The 23,137-nt window shown below is 46.9% G+C and overlaps 1 protein-coding gene and 1 long non-coding RNA gene across 2 annotated transcripts; both read left to right on the top strand.

Annotated features, from left to right (window-relative positions):
- The first annotated feature begins 2,839 nt into the window (after positions 1-2,839).
- Positions 2,840-4,471, top strand: LOC135383563 (uncharacterized). Its single transcript, XR_010419940.1, has 3 exons — positions 2,840-2,924; positions 3,037-3,230; positions 3,751-4,471. It is a non-coding gene; the product is annotated as an uncharacterized LOC135383563 (long non-coding RNA).
- A 14,779-nt stretch (positions 4,472-19,250) lies between these two features.
- LOC135383562 (endothelin-converting enzyme homolog) lies at positions 19,251-21,833 on the top strand. Its single transcript, XM_064612974.1, has 2 exons — positions 19,251-21,011; positions 21,305-21,833. Exons 1-2 carry the CDS (start codon positions 19,294-19,296, stop codon positions 21,702-21,704), a joined length of 2,118 nt encoding a protein of 705 aa, XP_064469044.1. The 5' UTR covers positions 19,251-19,293; the 3' UTR covers positions 21,705-21,833.
- Positions 21,834-23,137: the final 1,304 nt, after the last annotated feature.

The raw sequence follows: 23,137 nt of genomic DNA, 5'->3' as shown, positions 1-23,137 counted from the left end.
ACACTTGTGCCCCTTTAAATGAAATTGAACAAAAAATAGAAAAACTGTGTGCACTGCCCCTTTAATCTACAATATGCCGGTGGTTGTACCGCTGGCACAAAAGCGGTAAACAGTAATTCAAATTACATTATGCCGTTGTGCTTCTGGCACAACTTTAAATAAAATTCCTAAAAGCGTGTGCACCGCCCCTTCAAACTACAATATGCGGGCGGTTGTACCACTGGCACCGTAGTGGTAACAGGAATTCAAATTACATTGCTCCGCTGTGCTTCTGGCTGAAGTGAAATAAAATTCCTAAAAGTCTGTGCACTGCTCCTTTAAACTGCAATATGCCGGTGGTTGTACCACGGGCACCAAAGCGGTAAACAGTAATTCCAATTACAATTTCTCTGCTGAAACCTCTCCTCTGAAACCTCTGCTTCCTGCGGACAGCTGGCACTGGCAGCTGGGAAGTTGATACCGTGTATTCACAGGAGCGCATTTTTTGACTGCGCAGCGACTGAAGGAGGTATCAGCATAATCACGCAATCATCCAACCATTCGGTCGCGGGCGGAGCTTATCGTGAAGCAGAATCTATGAAGCGCGCACGTTTTTATTGTATTTTTGGCGAGATATCAAAGCCTTGTGCAACATCACTGCGCTCAGCAGCTCCGTCCGTCAGAAAGAACCACACGGATAGTTTGTTCGCGCGGCACAGAATCTGACGACTGACGCGCAGAAGGAGGACGGAGCGAAAAAGAAAAGCCACCCTCTGTTGCCAATGTTCCAAGCTCTATTATTTTTGACCTAATACACCAGGTAGAGCAACACCCGATCTTGTGGAAGCTTGCCGATGAGAAAAACCGAAATGTACCGAGGAAACATGCCATGTGGGAAAAGATCGCTCTTGAAATGGAAAAGAGACACCCGGATGTCGAAGCAACGGTAGATGTGTACATCAAAACACTTTTTGGGTCCCCATACTCACGGCGCAGTCACTTGCTGTTAATTAATAATAACGAGTTGGCAGCATTCGCGTTCCAAACCAAAAGGTATCGGCCCAGGACGCTAGCAGTTTCGTTGAAAAACGAGAAATGTGTGAGCAGTATGCCGCACGCCGGGTAAGACAAAGGGGGGAAAAAATTGAATCCCCAAGCCGGCCACTCTGGGGTCACGCATATTCATAGTTGTCTGGCATCATAAATTAACCATGTAATTGTATAATATTTTAGGACTGTCATTACACAAGCCTACATGGTAGCACCCCGGGGTCATCATCACGTCATGCAGTGCATTCGCCGGGGCTACTGTGTACATACATTGTGTTCTGACAAGCATCAACGAGAACAATCAGTTGTAATAAAGGGAGCAAGTTTTCCGCGGTTTCACTATTCTTACGTGTTTCCCATTCATCGCGGCCACACAGTTTGGGAACTGCCACATCGCTTTAGAGTAACGTGCTTTGCCCCTGGATAAAGCTATAGTGCTGAAAATGCAACGTTTACGTGATAGCGTCTAGGTTTGTCATGACATATTTCATAATTATTCACTAGGGGAGATTCCTATATAACGCGATATGCAAAAAGTACCAATTCGTGAATTTCGTTTTGTTCCATAATTTTATATGTATGTATGGGACGGTAACGTACCCCCCCACCCAAAAAAAAAAAAAAAAAAATCGGGAAAGATCATAAGGGTTGTTTGCCTCGCTATGCCACCAGTATACGCGATGAACGTTTTACTGGGAATGAGTAGTAGAGACAAAAACGTAGCCTGTCCAACGCCTAAAACAATGGGGCCAATGAAACGGAGGAATTGGAAGCTACCAAAGCTAGCCAAGCTAGCCGAAAAACAAAAGCAAGACGGATGGAGGATAGAGGATGAAGGGTGGAGATGCGTTGAGGGTGCATGAGTTCGTCGGGGAGAGCAAAGTATTAGATGGGCCGTTGAGCAAGACCTCCCTTCTGCAGAAAGAGGACAAGGTTAGGCTTCTTGCTTTAGCGGAACGTGCGGCAGAACCACCACACACACACACACACAATTGACACAAAAAGGTGTACGCCCCACTCTGTCCTCCAGTCAGAAGTGGGAGCTCTATCATTCACGGTAATGATTGGCGCAGAACCTGCTAGGCGCGGCGAAGCTGTTTCTACTGTGTTCGAAAGGTGCGACCTTTACGCCACAGCCGTCTCTGCCTTACACCACACTCAACACCGTCAGACTGCTGCGGAGTCACGGTAAAAAACGACGACGCACAGCTTTCACAGTACTCTCTCCTACACTCTTTCCCGCTCACTCTTATTTACGAACGTTTTATGCATTTAGAGGCATGTTTAAGCGCACATAATTCGAATGAACCTGTTGCAGATGGGTTACGGAAAGACGATCACTGGCTAGTATAATGTCCCGCATATTGGCCTCTATACTCTCCTTCTGCGCTTTGCTATGCGGAGCGGAGCGTATTTAAGAGTGACCGCATCGATTCTCAAAACCTTGCGGTAGACAATGGGTCCTCGTGTCGTAGCTCCCGTTGAAGGCTATTTTGCAGACCGTACTCTTTCCTCAGCACCCATTCAGTTGTCCATAGCTTCTTTAACCGCTTATTTTCGTGGCAGCATTCACTATCAGCAATGAAAAAAGCAAGAGCCACCAATTTTCGCTTTCTTTCGTCCATTGTGTACCAAGCGCCGTGCACATAAAATTAATGCTGCAACGTTCAACCCCAGCGCGAACGTTATCCCCGGCTTCCCCAACATCTGAGCTGACAGCACATTGGAACACTATCTGTGTAGGCATTCCAAAAGGGCGTAGCCTCAGCGCCTTATCATTTACCCCTCTCGCTCCTTCAGTCGCTGCGCCGTCAGAAAACACGCTCGTGTGAATACACGGTAAAGAAGCCAAGTGTGCTCTTGTGTGGTCCTGACGGAAAAGTAGTTTCAACAAGGTTAGCACATTTATTTTTCAGTTCCAAGTCTACGCGCTGAAAACCATGCAAGTGCAGCCGATCATTCTCGTAGCTGTTGTGTAACGCGTATGCTTTCTTACGCATCCCACAGAACCCTCCGCTTTTTCAACCTTTGTGTGGTCCTTCTGATGGCTTCTTACTAGGCTATGCCGCTCTGAAGCGTTGAGATGACGAAGGTGGCTGCACCTCTGCTTTCGAAAGATTCCACACTGTGCTTACTTGGCTTTGTATCGAGTCTGACAAATCCGACAGACTTGGACTGCCTTTTTCAAGAAAGTTTGAAAGGTAAGTATGTGTATATTGGTTTCACATATTCACCACATATTGAGTGTGTGTATCTTTGTACTTTATGTGCTACATCATATTAGTGTACGTTATTATACAACACATGGTGTTTCAAACTCGACATCAGTCACACAATGCCAACAATTGTTTCTGCCTTTTCTTCAACTGCTTATTTTTATCGTATCATGTTTTTGTTTGTATCTCAATTTACCAACCAGCCAAGGATAATATTTAGTATAATCGTCTGATTTTTAACTAGTCAGTTTTACCATGGTTTTGGCATTTTATAGCCTGAGTTGCTTATGCGTCATTAAATTGAATCATCATCATCATCATCATCATCTTCTTCAACTGCCATTATTCAATTCAAGTGCCAGGTCTCAGTTGGGTACAATGATATGGCGAGATATATTTTTTGCTTTCATTCTGGAATTGCTCATTTCAGAAGAATAGTCACTGTGAAGTTTGCTTTCGTTTTCAGAAGCATTAAGAGGACTAAAACCAAACACTTTTGTTTCAGAGCATTATGCACCTGCAATTCCAATCTGCATTAGAAGAATGACAGACCACTCAACAGCGATGAACATTTGAAGGTGAAAGAGCAGGAACGAAGATGTGTTAAACTGTGTGAGAGGTGCTTGGTAGGTGTCTGAGTGGAGGACATAGGTCTCAAGCTAATTCCTGCCTTCAGAAGAGGTGACAACTATGCTCCTTCTATCTACTAACCAGCTCCACTTTTTAGGGTTCCCTGTAAACTAATGGAGCACATCATATACTAGCACATTGTCAACATGTTGAGTCTATCAATTTCTTTTTTTAAATTCTAGCATGGTTTTAGAAAATAGTTTTCATGCAAAACTAACGTAGTGGAATTCGTTCACAGCATTTTAAACTGTCTTGATTTCTGGGTCCACGTAGATGCAGTATTTTTTATTTTGTAAGGGCTTTTGACACGGTGCTTTATGCTCGCGTGTTGGCCAAACTAGCCTAATTAAAATTTGATCCTGCTACCATTAACTGGATATGCAGTTTCTCAACTAACCACAGCCGTGGCAACAACTTGTGAGGAGAACCTATCACATCGCCACCGTGCAGCAATGTTATGTTATGTTACAATTGCTTCACATTTTAATCTAGTCAAAAGCAAGACCTTTTGGTGATCGGTCTTGTATGATTACATGCCCCTCTGTTACCTATTGCCACACTGGGTTGTTCAACTTATGAGAGAGAAATAAATATGTTGCCAAGTAATTTGTTTACAAGGCTTGTTATTCCATTTTGCCACACTACCACAAGCAATTGATAGAGTAGTGGCCCAGGGTATGAAGCTCACCACTAATCATTCAAACAAAGTTTATAATGTAAAATCCTTTACTGAGAACACCGGCTTAACACAACAGTTAAGAACAAAGAGAGTAAACGTTTCGTTGCCAATCCAGGTGGCATCATCCCTACAACAGAGAACAATCAAAAACACCATCAAAGGAGTCAAATCGGTGGTGCACATTCCTTTCACCCAACGTGTTTCATACGCCATTTGGAGGGCACTGTGCCCATGAGGCATTTTGACTGTGCATATCAAGTTGAGTGCATAGAATGTGATGCAACCTACATTGGCGAGATAGACAAAAAGACGTGGGACAAGACTAAAAGAGCACACAAGGGACGTTGCCAGGGCTACTAATGCTTAGCTTTACTAACCAGGACCGAATAAGTCTACCATTGCTGGCCTAAGGGACATGTACTTAATTTTGATGGTGCAGTAACCTTTGCACATGACTAGCGATGGGGCCCTGAAAGTTCTTAGAGTCCTGCTTTATCGGGCGTGATGCTTCAGCCTGTAATACAAACCGTGGTCCCCTATCGGATACATATGATGACCTCGTAGATAGGCTGATGTGCTCGTCTTTGGCCTCTGTTGTACTGTACTGATGATGCCACCTGGATAGGCGGCAAAACGTTTACGCTCTGTTTTTAATCGTTGTGTTGAGCGGTGTTTGCAGTAAAGGACGTTACAGTACGAGGTTGTCACCCGGCTTTTGGAATATATTTTCAAATAAAGTCGTTGTTTTACAAAGCTCAATACATTGCAGAAATCATTCTTATTGCCTATTGTTTAGGGGATACCATGCTTGCAGTCACATGAAGCACTGAAGGGCCAATTTAAAAAATAAAGGCAATTTGATTCATGTTCTTGCAGACATGGCACAGCGTATGCACGAGGTAGCTCCATTTCAGAAGCCTGAGAACGCTCAAAGCAATTGGTGTGCTAGCATTAGATATTTGCTTTTGTTAGGGCAACTAAGATGGGTGGTTAGAAAGGCAGTTACAACCTGTTTCCGCAAAAGACACTCAGATGCATTAGCAATTTCCTGCAAGAGAGCTAATTCTTTTCTAGATTATTAGAACATGGGCACCTGGTTATAAATAACAAGAATTCATCCACCAGAGGTCAGTGTTTCACACACCCTGCTTTCCATCAAAACTATTAAAAGGTGTGACCCCCAGACCTGCGCAAAATTCCTGGAGAGCCTTCACTGGACACTGTTGCTGTCCCTCTTACCTGGTGCTCTCTATGTACCTGGCTCACAGTTCTGGATGCGCTGCCTGAGCTAACTTCAGCATGTTTTCCCAACATGAATGGTAAATAACTGCTATGAGGAGTGTTGTACTTACTGAAAGCGATATAAAATGCTGTGCCTTGACAGGTAATGTTGATATCCTTCTTAAGACCGTAGAGAGACGTTCCTTGCTCCCTTTATTCCAAACCGCACTATGAGATGCAAGCCCACTTGCCACCAAGCAAATGAGTTGTGCCTCACAGTCAGGACAATCAAGGGAATCAATCACTGAGGCTCAGAAAAGCTGTTTTCCATCGGGATCTGATCCAGGACTGAGCCGTGAGTAGCCCGGTGAAAACACCAGGGTTCTTTCGAATTTTAGATGGGCCAGCTTTTATTTTCCTCCTCCTCCTTTTTTTATGTAGTAGCTGATTACTTTAGCCTTGTACTGCTTTGGAGATTGAAGATGTGGACATGATGTAGGAGGTGGAGCTAGGCTTTAGGCACAATGAGGCAAGTGTGACTACATAGCTTCTGAGAATGTTTATGTGTCAGTCACACAAAGAGAGGACAGGTGTTACAATAGATGTTACATCTTTTTCCGGTTTTGATATTTATTTATTTATGAATATACCTCAAAGGCAATTGCAGGCATTACATGAGGGGGGACACCAACATGGGTCACTTAACAAATACGGAAGGCACAAGGAACATGCATATTTGGAAGACAGACTCGGTTTTTCGTTTGTTCATCAGTCTTGCTCAAGAAATTGTTCACTGTAGCAACGGTACACAATGTCACGAAAGGAGTGCTCATCTATCGTCCCGCAAGACTCATTAAAAAAAACTAGTGTTGTGTTTCAACACAACATATTGAACTCATGAACCATGCATCATCCTGAGAGCTATAAATCATCCTAAATACAGATGCTGAATTATTTTAAATGCGATAGACGAGCTGTGCGAAGAGGTACCTCCAGTTATAGGATCTTGGGTACTTGAAGCCTGTGGCAGTTTCTGTGGGGAATGCTTGCCAGATCCTCTTCACTTCACAGGCTGGGATGACCATGCTCTTGTTTTCCCCAAGCTTGTGCCATACTCACCTTGCAAACTGGCGTTACACAGTGTATCTGTATCGTCTACACAGATGTGCATAAAATATAGTTTAGGCAAATAAGTAACCGGTTACAGTACAGTGTGTGTGCAGTGTCATTTCCACATGTACCTGAGAGCAACTGCAGTTTACCTGCCCACACCCTATATATTACTACACATGCTGTGTTCTTTTAGAGACCAACATTGTTTTACTTTTCACTGAATCGACAATCAAGAACACTCAATATCGCTAAAAACGTACGCTAAAACCCTATGCACAGGGCAATACATAAAAAGGTGACTCAGGACACAGCACACTGACAATTACAAAATTGCCTATATTGCTTTTCTCCAGTTCAGAGTTGTGTATTGTATAGACTTTTTATGTGCTGCGTCCTCTACTGGAGTTTTTAGCGACTTTAATGCAGGACAAAAGCAGTTTTGAGCGCCCAAATTTTAACATCGTTCGACAAGGACACATGTGACTTACTTGTCAGTATAGTCGCTCATAGGTTCGCGCTGCCCACGGAGTTCAAAACATGCCACCTTCAGGACAGTCATATTGAAGCATAGAAGTTGGAAATCTTTGTGGGTTGTAATGCACTCGTACTGCAGTCATTCAGCAGTGTTTTCGAGCTCCTTGCAGCACAAGCATTCGATCCCCTATGGCATTGACACACCAGCCGCACCGGCACCACAGCAAGTGCGCATTAAATATCAGGACACGAAATTTCTGAGAACGTTTACATGTTCGATCACAATGTGCGTTAAAAAGCTCATCGCTTGCCTGTCAGTCGAAGACAGGCGACTGATGCTCTTTGCTTCATCTGTGACCGATGTTCGTAGAGCCTTCGTCTCGCATTCGCGGCATCGGCGACGTTTCGAAAGCAAGGCTACCGTGCTGTTCAGTACGCAGAATTTCCGATCGCAGAAACGTCAGAAAAAAGTTCCGGGCTCGAAGTCTCCGCATTTCTTGCTTCGACGTCCATATTGAAGATCGCTTTCCGGACGGACGCCGCCGCTCTCACAAACTCACTAACAACAGAACTTCCGGTCCAGGCGCCCAATGAAACATGGACCTCGTGCTTTCGTCACGCACACGGAAATTGGAGGATGTCCACTACAAAGAGGCTAGATTTCGGCGCCGATTGCGCGAGTCGAGGAGGAAAAGCGAAGCCGGTTTTCAGCTCCCCGTTTGGCAAACTTTGCCGCCGCGCACAGTCCAAATATTTCGCGTGTGGCTTGGAGGCATATTATACCTTCGTAATAGACGCAAACGAAAGATTTGTCGACCTTCTCGTCAGAGTCCCTTTAACATTTTAAATTCTGCATTCCTTGCAGGGGCATGATATGACGATGTCTTCAGCACTGGTGGAACCAGCTGATGAGGCATTTCAGGAATCTGAAGACGACAGTTTTGAATGGTACATAGCCTGCTGATACAAGTTCGCAGATACTAAATACTCTTCTAATTCGTAGTGTTGTGCCCTCTGCTTCACCAGACCAGAAGAATTACGTCAAATTCAGAGCTCCGCTATTAGAACTGTTCGAGAAATGCAGGACTTGCGGTGCATCGCGCAAACTGGGCACAGACGTTCGCGGCACACATCTCATTACAAAAGCGGAGCGCCCAAGTGAACACACTTTATCTTGGAAAAGCCAGCCTGAGGTGGACAAGATGGCTGCAGTGAACATCTTGCATTCTGGCGCAATCCTTTTCAGTGGGGCCGGTGCAGCCAAGGTGTATGTTCATAGCCTGTTATGTTCGCACAGATTCAAATGACACCTTGTATTTGCTGTTGACCAGGTTCTCCGGTTACTCGAGTCAATTAATGTTCAAGCGATCTCATCTACAACACCTACCAGAAAGGTTGCAGACTCCCTGTCGTGACACAGGTAGGATTATCAGAACTCACGGCCGTGTTGCAGAGCAGAGAGTGGTACTACTAATCACACGAGCTTTGTGTACTTGAATTTTCTGTTATAAGAATTCTATCTACAACAATGACATAAAAGGTACATGTCGTAAAAGGTAACAAGAACTAGGTATGTAGCCCACAAGAGGATCTTGTAATAGAGGGTTAAGAAAAAAACTTGAAGCTACGGCCAAGTCTGCATGTGCTGCCCTAAACCCGTGGGTGCAGCATATTTGTAACCACCTTTATTGGTGTAGGTCCAGTTCTGAGGGAAATACAGAGCTTCTGCTTAGTATGTGGTGAAGTATGAGCTGGCATATACAAACAAGCTGTCATTTAGGAGACAGTGGAGGTAATGTATCAACATCCATGATAGCCATGCGTGACCATGTTTTGATATAAAGAGTATAGGGAAGACATTTATTCATGACCATATTTCCTTTTCTTGGCAGAGGATCGATGTAGATCGTCTCCTGAGTGAAATACTGACAACCTGCCATGATATGAGCTACAGTGAAAGCAAGATATGAGCTAGTAGCGGTCTGCAAAAGTCCTGAGCCCGCACCAATGACTGCAGTTGGACTGGGTGTGAGGGAAAACATGGGAAATTTATAATGAGAAATTAAGAAAGGGTTACAGAGATGGAGTGCACAGAAAAGGTCAAATTTTTCTTCACAGGCTTGCAGAGTCAATGATGATAGGGATGCCTTTGAAGAGAAGCCTCTGTTGAAGACATTGGCATGTCCCCACCTGAGGCTCTTATACTGATGGTAAAGAAGAGTTTTGCATGAACTCATGAACTCATGTGATATCTGACAGGGAAGATGATAGCTTATGCTCTCTTATAGCTTATGTATTGGAACGTGTTTGTAGCAAACACCTCTGCACTGAAAAAAAAAAAAAAAAAGGCATGCATACATTGCGTTACTGATTGGTGGGAGGTGAAGCACTTGCAAATTGATATGGACATAGTCGGGGGTGTTCTCCTTCCTTGTTTGTTTACTGCTATCACTCGTGTGTTCTTTCATAAACACAGTGATCAATAAAGCACTATTTACAAGCTGTGATGTCTCTAGAATGTAATTTACTGGGTAGTGTTTGTCAGGTTACTCCAGAAGGGTATGTGTCAGACCTGTATTGCATCAAAGGGATACTGTTGTGATCTTGCAGTGTTCACAGCCAAACTATCCAGTGTACTTCTGTCAAGATGGTAGGCATTCAATGCTGCGCACAAGTACCTGAAAGAAACGTGAAAGCTTCATCTCAGTGAAAGGGAATAAACATACACGTTGTCAGACAGCACCTATTGCATCACACATCAAGAAGGCAAAAGCCTTTGTATGCCTCAGAAGGAAAGTTTCTCCTTATGGTATGTACAGCACATGCTTTGATGACTTTTCTGCAGTGCTTTCCTAATGGTCCCCTCAGCCGCCTGGTAAACTGTTTGTAGGTGACATACCGAAATTTCCTGGATGTGCCATGGACAGTGTATAAATTATGATATGTAACTTTACTGATAACAGAAACTGAAGGCACACGTGAATGAACTCACTTGTTCACTTCGCTGTTCCTGATATGGGCGTAGTCGTCGCTTTCTCTCACGTAGCAGTAGGGCACCTGGAGCAACTCAGTGTCCAGGCACAGTATTTCAAAGTACTGATTTCATGTAATGCAACCGCTGCGCTACTTCAGTACCGCCTCGTTCACTTCGCGGCAAGAAAGGTATTCCTCTGCCGTCGGCATCGGCACGCATTTGCCACAAGTACGTCTGAACTGAAGGAGCAATGCCACATTTCAGCTGTGAGGCTCTCAACATTTTCGGTACACATAAAGAAGGTTTCTCACGCGGCCAGGTGACGGCGATGATGGCAATTCATCCTCCGTCGACGATTCTGCGGATGGCATCGTGTCGTGCTGTCTCTCCGGCGTGCCCTCGTAAGAGCAAAAGTTCTGCCGTCGTGACTGCTGGACTATCCGAAGCTCGCCATTCACAGTGTAACTACTGTAAGAAGAAAGGTCACTTTGCAGATGTATGCCGTGGGAGGAAAAGAAGGCAGAATGTGGACTTGTTGGACCTGCATGCAGTAGAGGACTCCGGAAAGGCCAGATACACAGAAATAACGGCTAATAACTATACTGATGTTTTCAAGATCGATTCGGGAACGGAGGTGACCGCAGTTCCAGAGACATTTGACTCCCATCGGTTATCGACAAGGTCGACAACGTTCTGTCAGGTCCTGGACAGCAACCACTAGAAGTGCTCGGTTCGTTCACAGCAACACTTCTGTGGAAAGGAAAGTCCTCTCAGCAGCTCTTGTACGTGGTCAGGTCCCTCTGTGTGCCTCTTCTAGGCTTGCCAGCTATCCAGGCGCTCGGATTTATCAAGTTCGTAGACAAGATCTTTCAGTCAAAAGATACTTTGTTCAAGGCTTGGAACTCTTTCGACCGAATACAAGATACTGCTGAAGCCAGACGCAGTCCCCTTTTCGCTTTGTGTGACAAGACGTATACCCATTAGGCTCCGTGAAGTGATCAAGAAGGAACTGGTCAAGCTTGAAGAGGACGGGGTAGTCCGTCGGGTCGACACACCCACGCCGTGGTGCGCAGGTTGGTGGTGGTTCCAAAAGCCAATGGAGGCCACAGACTGTGTATTGATCTCACTAAACTGAACCGTGCGGTTCTGCGAGAACGCCATGATCTGCCGACTGTTGACCAGGTGCTGAGACTTTTGGGAGGTGGACAGTGTTTTCAAAATTGGACGCGACATCAGGTTTTTATCAAGTCAAGCGTGCAGAGGAATCCCAAGAAAAATGCTGCTTCCGTCGGTCAAACGTTTCCTTTCTCGGAGTACAAGTTTCGGCAGAAGTAATCTGCCCAGCTCCAAGCAACGTCAAGGCAGCGAAAGACATGCCAGCTCCGACAGACGTGGCAGGTGTAAGAAGACTGTTGGGTATGGTGAACCACTTGGGACGCTTTCTTCCACATCTGGCAGAGGTGACAGCACCCATCAGAGCCCTTCTTGGAAAAAACGCAGCCTGGACATGGTCCCATCAGCAGCAGTCGGCTTTCGAGAAATTAAAGGAGCTGATTACTTCGGGCCGCTGTATGGCGGGCGGATGCCGTCCGGACAATATCACCCTGCTTACCCAACTACAGTCTCCGCTGACGCAAGCTCGTTTGGTTTGGGTGCGGTTCTCCTGCAGCAGCAACCTTCTGGGGAAATTCGCCCGGTAGCCTTTGCCTCAAGGGCCATGACAGCTACTGAACAACGGCACAGTCAAGTCAAAAAAGAAGCACTGGCTGTAGTGTGGGCCATTCAACGGTTCGATGAGTATTTAAGAGGACTGGGTTTTGACGTGGGAACGGATCACCTGCCGTTAGTGTCGCTTTTCACGAAGGTGGATTTGGACGTGATGCCTCCACGCATCCAGAGACTGAGGTTGAAAGTCATGCGGTATCAATTCCAGATGAAGCATATCCCTTGAAAGCTTCCCGCTACTGCAGATACCTTATCGCGTGTACCCACGCAATCACCAAAAACATCCCGTTCGTCGGACGTGGTGGAGCGGTTCGCTATGGAAGCCTTGCAGGAGGCCTGGGAAAGCGTATCCCTGCAAACTGTTGACCTGCAAAGAGCCCAGTCGACGGACGGAGAGCGCAGCCTGTTGAAGTCACTCTGCAAGCGAGGGTTTCCACGCAAGGACCGGCTACCACTGCATCTTACAAAGTATGTCAACGTTTTGGAGGACCTCTCAGTTTGTCAGGGTCTCTTGGTCAATGGAACACGGATAGTTATTCCAGCTTCATTACGTCCCACCGTCTTAAAACTGTTTCATGGAGGACACCAATTCGAAAGAAAAATTCTTTCCCAGAACAACACCGCACCCAAGGGGTCAATAGATGCAAGGCACGCGCCCGGGAGTCCGTGTGGTGGCCCGGAGTCAACACGGATATCACTGCATTTGTGGCACGATGTGAACAGTGTGCTTCCTATCGCAGCAAACCGGCGGAGCCTTTGATCAGTTCAGCTCTTCCCAGCTATCCTAGGGAAGTGCTTGGTGCAGACCTGTTTCATCTCAACGGACAGAGATTTCTTTTAATGGTGGACTACTACTCGAGGTATCCCGAAGTGATCACGCTCAAAAGCACTACCGCCCGCGCTGTGATGCAAGTGATGAAGAGTGTGTTCGGTAGACATGGAATTCCAAAAACTGACAACGGACCGCCACTTCAGTCAAGAGAATTTTCACATTTCATGGATTCGTATGAGGTATGGCACAGGACCAGCAGCCCCAATTTTCCCCACAGTAATGGAGAAGTAACGTATGGTACGCACCGTGAAGAATCTGCTGCGTAAAGCAGAGGATCCCTATTTAGCATTATTGAGCTATCGTAACAGACCAGGAGTGTTGGGCTACAGTCCTGCTCAACTGTTAATGGGACGAAGACTGAGGACGAAGCTACCAAGGAGGGAAGAGGCACTATAGCCGACATCGGTTAGCCTGAAGACAGCGGCTGCAAAGGAGAGCTATAAGAGGCAGCAGGCAAGCAACTTTAACTGCTGACATCTGGCGAGAGGACTTCCCCCACTGCAAGACGGAGATCGAGTGTGGGTGCAGCCAGAGAGGGTACCGGCAGTCGTACTAAGCCCCGCTCAGCGCCCAAGGTCGTTCGTAGTGGAAATTGAAGATGGCACCATATATACTCCAGAGAAATCGAAGAAACTTAATTGGTACCATTCGAGCAGGAAGAACAGTGGACGGTAGGACCTCCTAACCACGAGGTTGACAGCGCGACACCGCAGGAGAGTACCAGAGAAGAAACCCAAGAACGAGACATTCCCAGTGAAGGCCTGAGAACGCGGAGTGGTCGACTGGTCGTTAGACCTCAGCGTTTTGACTTGTGAATTCAGAACTTCTGAACTTAGAATTATAATTTGTGGACTTAGAACTCCCTTCGGACAAAGGGGGGGGGGGATGTAGAGGGCGCTGCCCGTTGTGTGTGTTGACAGGTTTGGAGTTGGCAACCTGTGCTGTGACATTGGCTATAAAAGGAACTTGAAAGGGATTAAACCCTCTCTTATGCTGTTGGCACTCGTGGGTCTACGTCTCCGACAGCCAGTCAGAGGGATAATTCACATCTACGGTTCAGAGCCTTTTGTGCAACGACGAGACCTTCCGGTTCATGAATCCCCGAGCTTGATCGGTCAGAACAACCTCCGGAATACCAAAGCGAGGAAATCCTCCGTTTCGTAAGAAATTCCATGTAGCGGGTTGCTGCAGTACTAGGTACCGGAACGGCATCGATGTATCTGGTCGTGTGGTCGATACATATAAGGACGTGACAGAGTACATCTCTGGGAACGAGGGGTCCCAAATGATCCAGCGAAGTAACCGTGTTCGCGATTCCAGGTACACTTCTTGGTGACAAACATCCCTTCAAGCGAGTAGTTCGCTCGTTGATCCGTTGGCACGCATTGCAGGAACGAACGACTGATGTCCCTTACCATCGATGGCTATCAATATCTCGTTTTCAGCTGATCCATATCTTTTTCTCAATGTCCATGTGGCCGGTCTGGTCGAGGCATAAACGAATAACCATGTCACGCAGCGTCGTTGGTACGACTATACATGGGGATGCTGTCTCCTCAGCAGTAATGTCTCCCCAGAAATCGACCTCTGTGGGGGAACCGAGCTTCCAAGGGGGAGGGGGGTATATGTATATCGACATATGTTTCTGGATACTGGCAGCTGAGTTGTATTGGACAGCTCAGAAATTTCAAGGGGGGGGTTGCAAAAAATCAATGGGGGTGTAGGGAAATCTCTGACCCTTAGTGATTAGAACTTTCGTGAGCATTCCGTTGTCGGTCTTGTATGGAGAATACACGGTGTGAGCCATTGGCATAAGCTTATGGCAGCCTTCACCGACTCCAGTAACTCACGGAGGTGGCAGCCCTTACTCGTGATAACTGCAAAACCTTCTAGTGAGTGCCCTGCCGTACCTTTCTTGTTGAGAGCTTCCGGGTAGCGTTGTTGTTCAGGTAATCGGGAAAGTGCGTCTGCTGCACGATTTTCTTTGTCTGAACGGTGAACAATGTTGAACTGGTATTCTGCGAGGATCCAGCGTACAAACCTTCTGTTTTCAGCTCCCTTTTGAGCAAGGTAGGTGGGGCGGAGGTCATCGGTGACCAATATAAAACGAGGCGCTCCTCTGAGGTAGATTACGAAATTTTCAGTAAAGGCCCAGTGTAGTGCCATGCATTCAAGTACGTTGAAGTGTAGTCTTGAGTTGTGACTGTTGAGTGCCCAAAACTTCCATATTCGATTACTCTTTCCCTTTCATCTTGCTTCTGGGTTAGCATTGCTCCTAGTCCGACTTGGCTTGTGTCGGTGTAGACTGTTCTTGGGCATGTACTGTCGAATTTCGCCAAAACTGAAGGCTGCTTGATGACTCGCTCCAGTTGATTGATGCTCCGGCGTCCATCTGAACTGGGCGTCTTTTGCAGGGGTTTACGCAGTGGACGGTGATATTGAGGAATAGTTATTGATAAACTTCCTGAAACGATTAAAAAACTGTAAAAACGAGCACAGGCATTTCGGGCTCCGTGATGGCTGGAACTTGTACACCTCACTGACTCTGTTGGTGTGCGGGATCGTTCCTTCTCTAGTAATCGCGTATCCGAGAAATAAAACTTGATCTCGTATAAACTAACATTTTTCAATGTCCATTCGTAGTTCATTGGTCCTAATGCGCTGAAGTATCACATGAAGTAGTTCCAGGACCTCTTGTATTGCGAATGCACCTTGATCGTCGTCATCCATGTAGACAGCTGTACTGGGAAGACACGCGAAACTGAGTCGCATTACCATCTTCATAGTATGAGGCGCTGTATATGAAATACAAATGCCATACGATTATATTCGTACTTCCCGTCAGGAGTTACGAATGCCGTTTTGTGGATATCGTCTTCTTTTATCCGTATTGTGAGAAACGCTGGTTTGATATCAATGACCGTATAGTATATCGATCCGTTATGCATGATTTCATCCAATACATCTTCAATAATTGGCATTGAGTACGGCTCGGATATAGTTTTTGCGGGGAGGTTCCTGCAGTCGTGCTTCGGGGTTGTAGGGTGGTGTGGTTGACTAATTACGATGGAATAAGACGCTGCGTACATGCTTTTGCAAGGCATTACGTCCCCTTTGTTCATGTAGTCTTGAACTTGATTTTTCATAAATTCGCAGTCGGCTGGGCTGCATCGGTAGGGCCTGGCTGCAACAACTGGAATGTCGTCTCTGAGGTTGATAGCGTGTTCTGTAGGAGGACAAAGTCCTAGCTTGTTTTCGTCGTCAACATGAGGCGTGATTCCTCAGAAGTATATCTTGAAGTTTTGATCGTCGTTGTGGAGTTGCATCGGAAGACATTGAACGTGTTGCACTATCGTACGCTCTAGTAAAGGTCTGTTGGGGTCGCCTTGCTTTGCTCGTAGTTCTACAATGCCGGGACGCCTCATATGGCGGTGTGAACTGCAACAGGTCTTTGCTCGCAGAATGATGCGATGAAGGTTTCGCCTACTCTGGTCTCAGCAGGTTAATGATGGCTGAAAAAATCACCGACGGCTTAGAAACGTGAACTTAGAAACTTAGAAACGTGAACAATCGTGACGTCATTGGATTTGTGGAATACGACGTCAACGTTAGCAATTTGTCGCCAGTCAGATCCGAGAATGATATCCACGGGAGATGGAAGACTTGATAGCACTATGTTTGTAAGTGCTCAGACGTCGCCATGCCAGTACTGGACAGCTGTTTCGGCCTTATATTGGGCCATCCTTAGCATTACGCAGGCAGGCAACGTTTGAGCGGGTGGCGTGAGAAGGTCACGTGGCACGTGATTCCTCCTGTCAGGGTGTGCGACTCACCACTCAAATCCCAATGCAAAACCAGTGAAGTACGTAAGGAAAAAAACTAGACGGAGCTCTTTGGCTGCACCTAAAGTGTATGTTTGTAAGTGCTCAAACGTCGCCATGCCACTACTGGACAGCTGTTTCGGCCTTATTGGGCCATCGTGAGCAGTACGCAGGCAGGCAACGTTTGAGCGGGTGGCGTCAGAAGGTCACGCGGCACATGATTCCTCCCGTCAGGGTGTGCGACTCACCACTGAAAGCCACGTGAAAAGCCAGTGAAGTATGCAAGGAAAAAAATTAGCCGCAGCTCTTTGGCTGCTCGTAAAGTGTATGTTTGTAAGTGCTGAAACGTCGCCATTTTTTCGTCAAACGTCGTAATATTTTCCTTACATACTTCACTGACTTTGCTCTGGGCTTTCAGTGGTGAGTCACACACCCTGACGTGAGGAATCACGCGCCGCATGACCTTCTGACGCCAGGCGCTGAAACGTTGCCTGCCTGTGTACTGCTGACGATGGCCCAATAAGGCCGAACCAGCTGTCCAGTACTGGCATGTCGACGTTTGAGCACTTAGAAACATACACGTTGCGTGCAGCCAAAGAGCTCTGGCTATTTTTTCCCCTTTGACATCCACATCTTCGATAGCTGCGCGCGAGTGATGCCCACTTCGACATCGAGTGTTGTGCAGAGCTCCGGGTTGAGGGTTCCGTTTAAGACGTGAAGAGCTTTGTCGCTGTTCCATGGTTCTGTCGTGGCGTTTGGTGGCAGTGCTTTAGGGTCGATGATCGGCACATTCGCTCCTGTGTCGATGAAGGCTTTGACTGCGTGTGTTGCTGATGATAGCATTTACCGTAGGCAGACTGCTTCCGTGTGAGCAGGGGCGGAACCCCCCCCCCCCCCCGAAACATACCTCTACCCCCCATTCCGGCAGATTTTCCTGCCGCACGCTCCGTTTTCCCGCCAATCCCGCGTGCGCCCTTCACCCCAAGATTGCGCGAAGGGCATGACATATACTCGCTGACGAACACTTCATTGCCTAAAAAGGAGCGAAGACGCAGGTGGTGCGAGGAGGAATCACATTCGCCTCCTCTCAGCGCGCGGAACGCGCCGGACACTGCACAGTGGATAAAGACAGCGATTTGACGTTTGGGGGGGGGGGGGGTCAGTGGCTGCCTGGAGTCTACAACGCTAAGGCGTCCTCACTCAGCTTCACAAAGAGACAGCACGTTACGAAAATGGTAGGACATATTTTTCTGCTGTTTAGACATACGTATAGAGCAAGACAAATAGATACCGGTGTAGCACCAGTTACCAAGAACCTTCAGTTATGCGTTGTTTTGAACGGACTAAGAGCATGTTTTTGTAAGGGACTAAGGTGGCGTTCCTCTACAGCTTGCTAAGCTTCGCAACATGTAGATCATAAATAAAGTTCTGGTGTGAAATGAAAGCGCAGCAGCTCGCCGTCTTACATGGCGACCCCCCCCCCCCCCCCGATGATCTTCCCTGGATCCGCCCCTGCGTGTGAGAGTAGGAAACAGTTCACGACGGCCGTTCGGTTGAGACGTATTTGTCGTTCCTGCTCTTGTAAGACCTTCATTTGAGTCTCGAGTTCTTGATGTGCATCAACCAGTACCGGACGTCGTCCTCATTCGCCGATGCGTCTGTCATGGCTTCCTCGTGAGTTCTAAATATACCTTCCGGCGACAAACTCAATCTTCTTAAATCCTGGGAATCTTCATGAATATCGTTCACCCTGAATGCTTGGTGAGTGCTACGTACAGCTCGCGTCCAAGCTAACTTGAACGCCGCTCCAGCCTGCGAAGCGGAAAGAGAGCAACCCTGGCAGCGCCTAGCAGAAAACAACGCCTTCATAACGATGGTCACCCCTCTAACTAGAATGAGATGACCTAAACACCCTCTGCCGTTGTTTCTTCTAAGCACCAGCAGGGACCGCAGGCCGGAATGGCGTTCAGGTTAACTCTGATACCAACTGTGTGCCTTGAAGGTCGTTCTTTAAACTGTCGGCCATGTCAGTTTTCAAGTTGTTTTATTCCCAGAAACTCAGATGAAATAGATAACGTCACGGCACGTTGGCCCATGGCGTCAAACAACAGTCACTTCACGAAGAAGAAAAACCTTTCGCGGGCCCCTGGCTCGTGCTTCACGCTGACAATGGCGCTTAATCCCTAACGTAGCGTATCACTCTTTCTGGCATTAGCCGTCATCCTCATCGTGGCCAGAACCATAGTTAGTCAATGGTCAATCCCACATAAAGTGAGAGGAATAAGAAATAAGAACACCTTCTTGGTCGTCCGCTTCGTTCGCATGGCATTCCCCTCGTGCTTTCTGCCATCCTCTCGTTTGGCCGTCCTTCTGGACGCTGCTTATCTGACACCATCGTCTGAATCATCTCCTATAGGTCATCTACTCAACGTTTTTTTATAGTGTGCTAAATTCTCATGATTAAATCAGCGTTCCCTGCGCGTTCCAATGAGCTATGCGCCACTTTTTTGTTGTTGAAGAAGAAGAAAGTGGCTGATAATCTTCCGTTCGCTTTCCACCGCCTGTATTGCTTGTCCAGCATGTCCACCATTTCACGGCCAGGCGGAATCGTCATTTACACATCGGCAATATGCTTTGCCGTTGTGACTGTTACTGCCATCACCGTCGTGCTTCTAAAGACGAACCCTAAACGTGCACAACCACTTGATTCAGAACCATACGAGGAACCAATCGCGCTCGAGAAGGAAGCGTGCTCCACTGCAGCTTGTGCCGACGCATCAAAACAGCTGGTAAGGACTATCAGCCAGGAGATAGCACCCTGTCACAACTTTTACCGGTTCGTCTGTGATGGTTGGGAACGGACGCATCCACCCAAGGACAACATCTACCTACGTAGCGTGTTGGCCGAGGCTGAAAACAATGTAAAAAAGATGCTTATGTTGGCTTTGGAGTCAGCACCCGTTCCTCGACGAAACCAGTCTCAGATCGATAAGATCACCGCCCTATATCGTTCTTGCACTAGCAGTCAGTACACAGAGGGCAACAGCATGAAGTCGATAGGAAGGTTCTTGAAGGTGCATTACCAGAATTGGCCAGAACTAGATGTACCAGACATTGTAGAGTTCTTTGATTATGTCTTGGAGCTAGACATTCGATGGCGACTGAATATTATGTTCCGCTATGAACTGCACGAAGAAGCGAACAGGCAGATGTCGGTTGTGCTGAAGCCGTATAAGCCCCCGATTTTGGCGAAGAACGTCCGTCCCGCTTACATGTCCCTTGTACAGGAGGTAGCCAGGATGATTGGCGGTGATCACGATGGGAACTATGTGGACTTAGCGGCAGCAGTCCTTTCATTTGAGACCAAGCTAAGTGAGATGCCCTTGGATACTGGGTACGTCGCCATCCAGTGGACAAAGATATTGACCATATTTCCAGGGACAACGTATCAGATGTGGCTGGAGCCATTCGCCAAGTACCACCATCTCGGTAACCGTATCAGGGCTACCAGCTCGGTGTACATATACAGTCCACTCTATTTCAAATCATTTGTTGCTCTTCTGTTCCTCAACGCGCACAATGGTAGCGCGTCATGGTACGTCAATTGGCGTTTCATTCAGTCACTTGGATGCAGGACGTCGTATGAGTTCCGACAGCTTACAGAAACGCAGTTACTGTGGCCATCAGGGGAGTGCGGGGCAACCGATGTGCACATCTACTGTCAGACACTCGTTCGAAGCCTCTTGGTTCCGCAATGGAAAGGCCTTGTTACTAAGGTTCTCCTGTCTCCAAAAGCCGTGCATGATGTCACTGATATTGCAAGGAATCTACGTAAGGTACTCGAAGACAAGCTGAGATTGGCTGTCTGGATGGACGCGACGACACGTATGCGGGCGTTTTCGAAGCTGAAGTCACTCAAGGAAGAGCTTCCAAGGTTGTTTATATTCGACGCCAAGGAGCCTGACTTCGAGCGCTACTCGAGAATTCCAGACATGACGCCGTCATTCGTAGACAACTGGTTAGCGTTGAGGCAGGCACTGGGGCTTCTCGTCGAAAACGTGACCCGTACTTACCAATTGGATTTCAGTGTTCACTACGACAACTTAATCAATGTCTTGCATGTAAATGTTGATGTCCTGACAAGACCTGTTTACTCGTATGGCGTCCCGGTGACTCTCAACTACGCTGGATTAGGTACCATGATTGTACGAGAATACACGCGCGCTTTTGACTGGGCAGGTGGACAGATAGACGGTTCAGGAAGGTCCAGAAGATGGTGGACAAACGATACGCTCAAGTAAGCTAATTTAACCTCCTACGTTACAAATCCGGCAAAGCGCACCATCATATAGTTACGATATTGTATCGGCCGTTAAGCGTGCGAGTAATTAAAGTGACAAACACATAACGCATTGACACACTGAGGTCGAATAGCAAGAGACAACAAAACACAAACAACGCAGCAGCATGCACGCAGCTGCCGACAAAATGCGGGAGTCGCTTATCCTTTTATCCTTTCCTGCTTCCTGTTAGGCCTTATGGTTTCTGCTCATTGATGAACTTACCGATGAGACAGCGTTTCGTTCGCAGGAACTACCAACAACGTGCGCAGTGCTTCGCCGCTCAACTGCGGCAATTCATCAACGACACGAAAGACTTAGCGCATGTCCTTCCTGATGTGGTTGCGACAAGTTCTGGACTACGATTGGCGTTTTTTGCGCTTGAGGCTGCGATGCAAGAGTCGCACAAAATGGAAAGGCTCCAGGGGGTGGACCTGTCGAGCCCTCAACTTTTCTTCACAAGTTTCTGTTACCATCACTGCCAAAACGTCGGTCAGCTTTCCAATGTGATTGGTGTGAAATTCGGTGATACCTCCTTAGGCGAAATCCTCTGCAATGTTGCAACGAGAAACATGTTGGAGTTCTCGGACGCTTTCGGATGCTCTGTCAACGACAAAATGTATTCTCCCTCTCGTTGTAGAATATGGTGAATAGCGACCAAATAGTGCATTCTCAGAAGCCATAACGTGATGTAATAATCTACGCAATGACAATCTGTGCTTATGTAGAAATTACACTTTCATAAAAACAGTCGAGCATCATGTGCGTCGATGTTGGTAAGCACAGAAGGCGCCAGGGGTGAAGAAGATGCAAGAGCTTCTCTTCGAGATCGGTATTGCGAAGCACACTGAGCGATAAAACAGAAGCCCCAGAAACGATACCATTTGTCTATGCTCACACGAGGGGGTCGGTCAGTAGGGAAAGTGCGTCTCGCAAAATTTTCTTCCCTTGTCCAGTTGCTAGTATAGGTGAGCATTTCCTGCATGGCAGGTGAAGACCTCTGCACGTTCTTTGACTCAGTCAGTGTCTTGACAGTTTTGCCTCAGGGCTGACTGCCGTACGAAAATGTCAGCGGTCGTTTGAATGTTTTCCTCCATCATTTAAGCTTATTTTCACATGCAGGGTTTGGAGTACGAAGAAAAAAGAAAGGCAAAAAGAACACACCTACACACAGGATTCGACTGCCTTTCTTAACGTTTCAGGTTATTCGCTCGGTATCTATTTACTCTTACTCCGTACATGCGAGTAAAAATGTCGCAGATATGAAGCAAGTTACACAGGCATCAAATCAACGACAGTTGCGATAGAGCTCTTTATTTGAGCTCGCCTGTCGCTACGTGCATGGTCCTGTCGATTGTGGTCCGCAACAAGATCATCTTCCGTACATACACTTCCTAGGATGGCCCATAATACCGCTATTATACAGGGTGGTTTACATAACGTGTCATAAAATTATATTGAAAAATTTGTTTCTCTGAGCATTATGGGATCAACGCCATTTATCTCAGGGGAGATTTTGCCATCACTTCTGAGCACTTACGAATTGAACTCCGAAATTTTCCAAGTCAACCTGACGTTTTTTCTTTGCTTTTTTTTATTACAGAAACAAAGTGCATGGTAGTATTTACCTCATTCTAGCGCGAAATGCATTCACTACTGCAAAAGTAATAGCCGGAAGAAAAAAAGTTGAGGAAACCGTCCTATCGCGGCCCGCAAATTGGCAGATGCGCTCAGATCTCCAAAAGAAGCGATGCGAGGAGGCCATGTACCTGCCCTTTCACTTCTCCTTTTCCAGCCTCCTCCTGATAACGGTATCGCGGTTGCAATGCCAAGTTATCTGAAAGGAGACAGAGGAGGAAACAGGAGGGCGGGTGAACGTTTTCCTTCGGTAGCATCTCGCATTATCTTGACGCAGAAGGGTCATTCCATGCCAAACGTCCTAGTCATTGCGCTCGACCATCCCCGATGTCTTTCAAATGAATTGTGGTCGATTGTTCCCATGAGTGAAGGGAAAGCATAGTAGTTTCGTGCCTAGACCCATTGAAGGTTGATGGAGACTTTTTATCCAGAGTTTATGACCCGA

This window comes from Ornithodoros turicata, chromosome 2 (genome assembly GCF_037126465.1).
Source record: "Ornithodoros turicata isolate Travis chromosome 2, ASM3712646v1, whole genome shotgun sequence".
In the NCBI taxonomy this organism is placed as follows: domain Eukaryota; kingdom Metazoa; phylum Arthropoda; class Arachnida; order Ixodida; family Argasidae; genus Ornithodoros; species Ornithodoros turicata.
Note: the sequence above shows the minus strand (reverse complement) of the source record. Positions and strands in the feature narration are given on the sequence as shown.